General features: G+C 58.0%; 1 protein-coding gene across 1 annotated transcript in view; it reads right to left on the bottom strand.

Annotated features, from left to right (window-relative positions):
* The window catches only part of CBLC (Cbl proto-oncogene C), a gene marked incomplete at its 5' end in the record, with an annotated part of 14,437 nt that overhangs the window by 6,181 nt on the left and 4,951 nt on the right, over window positions 1-3,305 (bottom strand). Inside the window, 3 exons of the mRNA XM_008070331.2 lie at window positions 146-307; window positions 1,252-1,383; window positions 2,632-2,719. Coding sequence (XP_008068522.2) covers window positions 146-307; window positions 1,252-1,383; window positions 2,632-2,719 — 382 coding nt within the window. The remainder of the gene's footprint in view (window positions 1-145; window positions 308-1,251; window positions 1,384-2,631; window positions 2,720-3,305) is intronic.

The following is a 3,305-nucleotide window of genomic DNA, read 5'->3' as shown; positions in this document are numbered from 1 at the left end:
CAGGAGCCCAGGCCCCGCCCCTCCCCCTTCAGAACCAGGCGTCCAGCCTCCCACCCCTCTTCCCTCAAACCCAGGAGTCCAGCCCCGGCGCCCGCTCCCTGAGACCCAGGAGCTCCAGTTCCAGCCCCTTCCCAGGCCGGCTCACCCGCCCCAGCTCCAACTTCCCGTCCTCCTTGTCATCACCGGGCCCTGGGTCCTCGTCAGGCGCCCAGGCCGCCGCTGGCTTCCCGTGGAACTGGTAGATGCTCACGGCCTCCTGGCCCTCGATCTGGCAGCGGCAGAAGGGGCAGGTCTGGCTGTCCGAATGCTGGGGGTCGGAGCACAAAGGCCAGGGACTCCTCCCTGTCCTCCGGCATCGCCATGGCTCTTGGGCCCGGGAGGACATCCGCCCCCAACAGTGAGGTGGGGAGGACCGAGGGGGGGAAACGGAGGCGGAGGGGAGTCATGGGGAGATGGGGCTGGGGTGGAGATGCTGGTGGGAAGGTGGGAGGGGACTGGGCCAGAGCCCGAGGGTCAGGAGGGACCACAAGGCGGGGAGCCCCATGGAGCCCCGGCAACAGCTCCTGGCCTGGCCTCGACAGGGCTCTGTGGGGCCCTCCCTGCGGCCCCTGGGGGTCACTGTCATCAGGTCCATCATCCAGAGGAGAAGGCCAAGGTTCAGAGACGTGAAGCCACTGGCCCCGGGTCACCCAGCGAGGGAAGGAAGGAGCACTTTCCACTAATAATAGAGCCGGGGGAGGAGAAGTGGAGGCCATGCACGCGGAGAGAGATGGAAACAGAGGCACAGAGCTGGACTCAAGCCCCGGCTGGTCTCTGCCCTCTCTGGGCCTCAATTTCCCCATCTGATCAAGGAGGCACATGGGAGGTCCTCTCGGGGCTTTAGAGTTGAGAGGGGAGGCCAGGCAGGGTGGCTCACGCCTGTCATCCCAGTACTTTGGGAGGTTGAGGTGGAAAGATCACTTGAGCCCAGGAGTTCGAGACCAGCCTGGGCAACATAGCAAGACCCCATTACTACAAAGTAAAAAATAAAAAAATGAGCAGGGTGTGGTGGCGCATGCCTGTAGTCCCAGCTACTCAGGAGGCTGAGGCGGGAGGATCACCTGAGCCCAGGGAGTCGAGGCTGTGGTGAGCCATGACTGTGCCGTTGCCCTCCAGCCTGGGCAACAGAGTGAGACCCCAACTCAAAAAAAAAGGAAAAAAAAAAAAGAATCCTAGAGTAGATCTGACGAGAAGGCAGTGAGGCAGACGCACCTGCCAGGTTGCCAGGCAGCGGCTGCACAATAAGTGGCCGCACGGCTCAATCCTCACATCCTTGTTGCTCTCTGCGCAGATCTTGCAGAGCTCGAACGTGGAGTCCATGGCCCAGTAGAGCTGCAGCTGCTCCTGGCAGGGGAGAGGATGGCGGGGACAGGAAAGGGGGAGAGTGCCAGCCACAGGCACACAACTCGGGCCACAGGAAGAAGGCCTAAACCTCTGTGCCAGCCCTGAGCCCTCTCCCCAAGTTCCAGTTTGGTGTGTCCAACTGCCTCCTCCGTGCCACCACTCCTTGCCATGAGACTCCTTCTCTGGGGTGTCTACACTTTTTTTTTTTTGAGTCGGAGTCTCACTCTGTCACCCAGGCTGGGGTGCAGGGGCATGCTCATGGCCACTGCAGCCTGGATCTGCTGGGCTCAGGTGATCTTTCCACCTCAGCCTTCCAAGTAGCTGGAGCTACAGGCACATGCCACCACGCCCAGCTAATTTCTTGATTTATTGTAGAGATGAGGTCTTGCCAAGTTGCCCTGGCTGGTCTCGAACCTCTGGACTCAGGCAATCCTCTCACCTCCGCTTCCCAAAGTGCTAGGATGACAGGCGTGAGCCACTGCGCCTGGCTTGTCTATACTTTTATGTGCCAGGCTTAACAAATACAAATACCAGATGCTGATACATTTGAATTTCAGAAGAATGGTAAATAGAGTTTGAAGTAAGGCATGTATCCCAAATATTGCATGGATACACTTATACTAAAAAAATCATCCAGACCAGGCACAGTGGCTCACCACCTGTCATCCTAGAACTTTGGGAGGCCAAGGTGGGAGGATCACTTGATCCCAGGAATTCAAGATCAGCCTGGGCAACATAGCAAGACCTATCTCTACAAAAAATAAAAAAAATCATCTGGGCATGGTGGCATGCACCTGTAGTCACAGTTCCTTGGGAGGCTAAGGCAGAAGGATTGCCTGAGCTCAGGAGATCGAGGCTCGGTGAACTGTGATTACGTCCCTGTGCTCCAGTCTGGGCGACAGAGCGAGATCCTGACTCAAAGAAAAATAAAAATAACCGACTACCCACTGCCTCCCTGTCACCCGTGCGGTGGCCATGTCGATTAAGAGCGGGCACTGGGCCGTCGCTGGCAAATGCTCAGTACATTAGCTGTTCTGATGTCTCAGCAGCTCTGATTTCTTGTTTAATCCCCGTGATAATCCCTGCGAGAGAGGCAAGAAGAGCTATATTTTCCAGAGGATTAACCGAGCCTCAGAGAGGCCAAGTGATTAGCTCACGGTCACACAGCCAGCGCCAAGCCAGTATGCCTGCCCCAGGCGTCCGAGCCCAGGTGGAGGAGGTGGTGACAGGTGCAGGCCTGGGTCTCACCTGGGACACGTGGATGCGCTGGTGAGGTTCTGGCTGGCAGAGCTCGGTCAGGTCTGGGTTGTGGTTCTTGCCATCGGGGTAGAGGTAGCTGGGGCGGGCAGAGAGGGGGATGAGGTGCCACCTGCCACCTCCCACCCCGGGCTGAGGAGGACACTCATCCCCCACCCAAGGCTCCCAGCAGGAGGGAGCCCCAAAGCCACGCTGGCCTGGGACCTTGTCCTTTTTCCTTCCTCACATTGCCCCTCCCCAGGGCAAGTCGTGTCCCCTCAGAGCCCCAACGAAGGAACATGAAACCGAAGTGACTCCAGCCTCGACCTGGTGGCCTCAGCGGATCCTCCTGCCTCAGCCTTCCGAGTAGTGGAACCACAGGTGTGCACCACCATGCCCGGCTAATATTTTGATTTATTGTAGAGATGAGGTCTGGCCAAGCTGCCCGGGCTGGGCTCAGGCAATCCTCTCGCCTCGGCCTCCCAAAGGGCTGGGATGATGGGTGTGAACCACCACACCCAGCTGTGATTCGAGCTTGGGGAACAAGGGTCACACCAAACGAGAAGCAGGAAATGGATGGAAATTTTGGGCTCAGCCTTCCCAGAATCTCACCCTTCACCTGCAGGCCTGAGTATAACAGATTTTCTGTTCTTCTCTCTCTCTCCTTTTTTTTTGAGTTGGAGTCT

This window comes from Carlito syrichta, unplaced genomic scaffold (genome assembly GCF_000164805.1).
Source record: "Carlito syrichta isolate Samal-C Ts95f unplaced genomic scaffold, Tarsius_syrichta-2.0.1 Scaffold111585, whole genome shotgun sequence".
NCBI classification, from domain to species: domain Eukaryota; kingdom Metazoa; phylum Chordata; class Mammalia; order Primates; family Tarsiidae; genus Carlito; species Carlito syrichta.
Note: the sequence above shows the minus strand (reverse complement) of the source record. Positions and strands in the feature narration are given on the sequence as shown.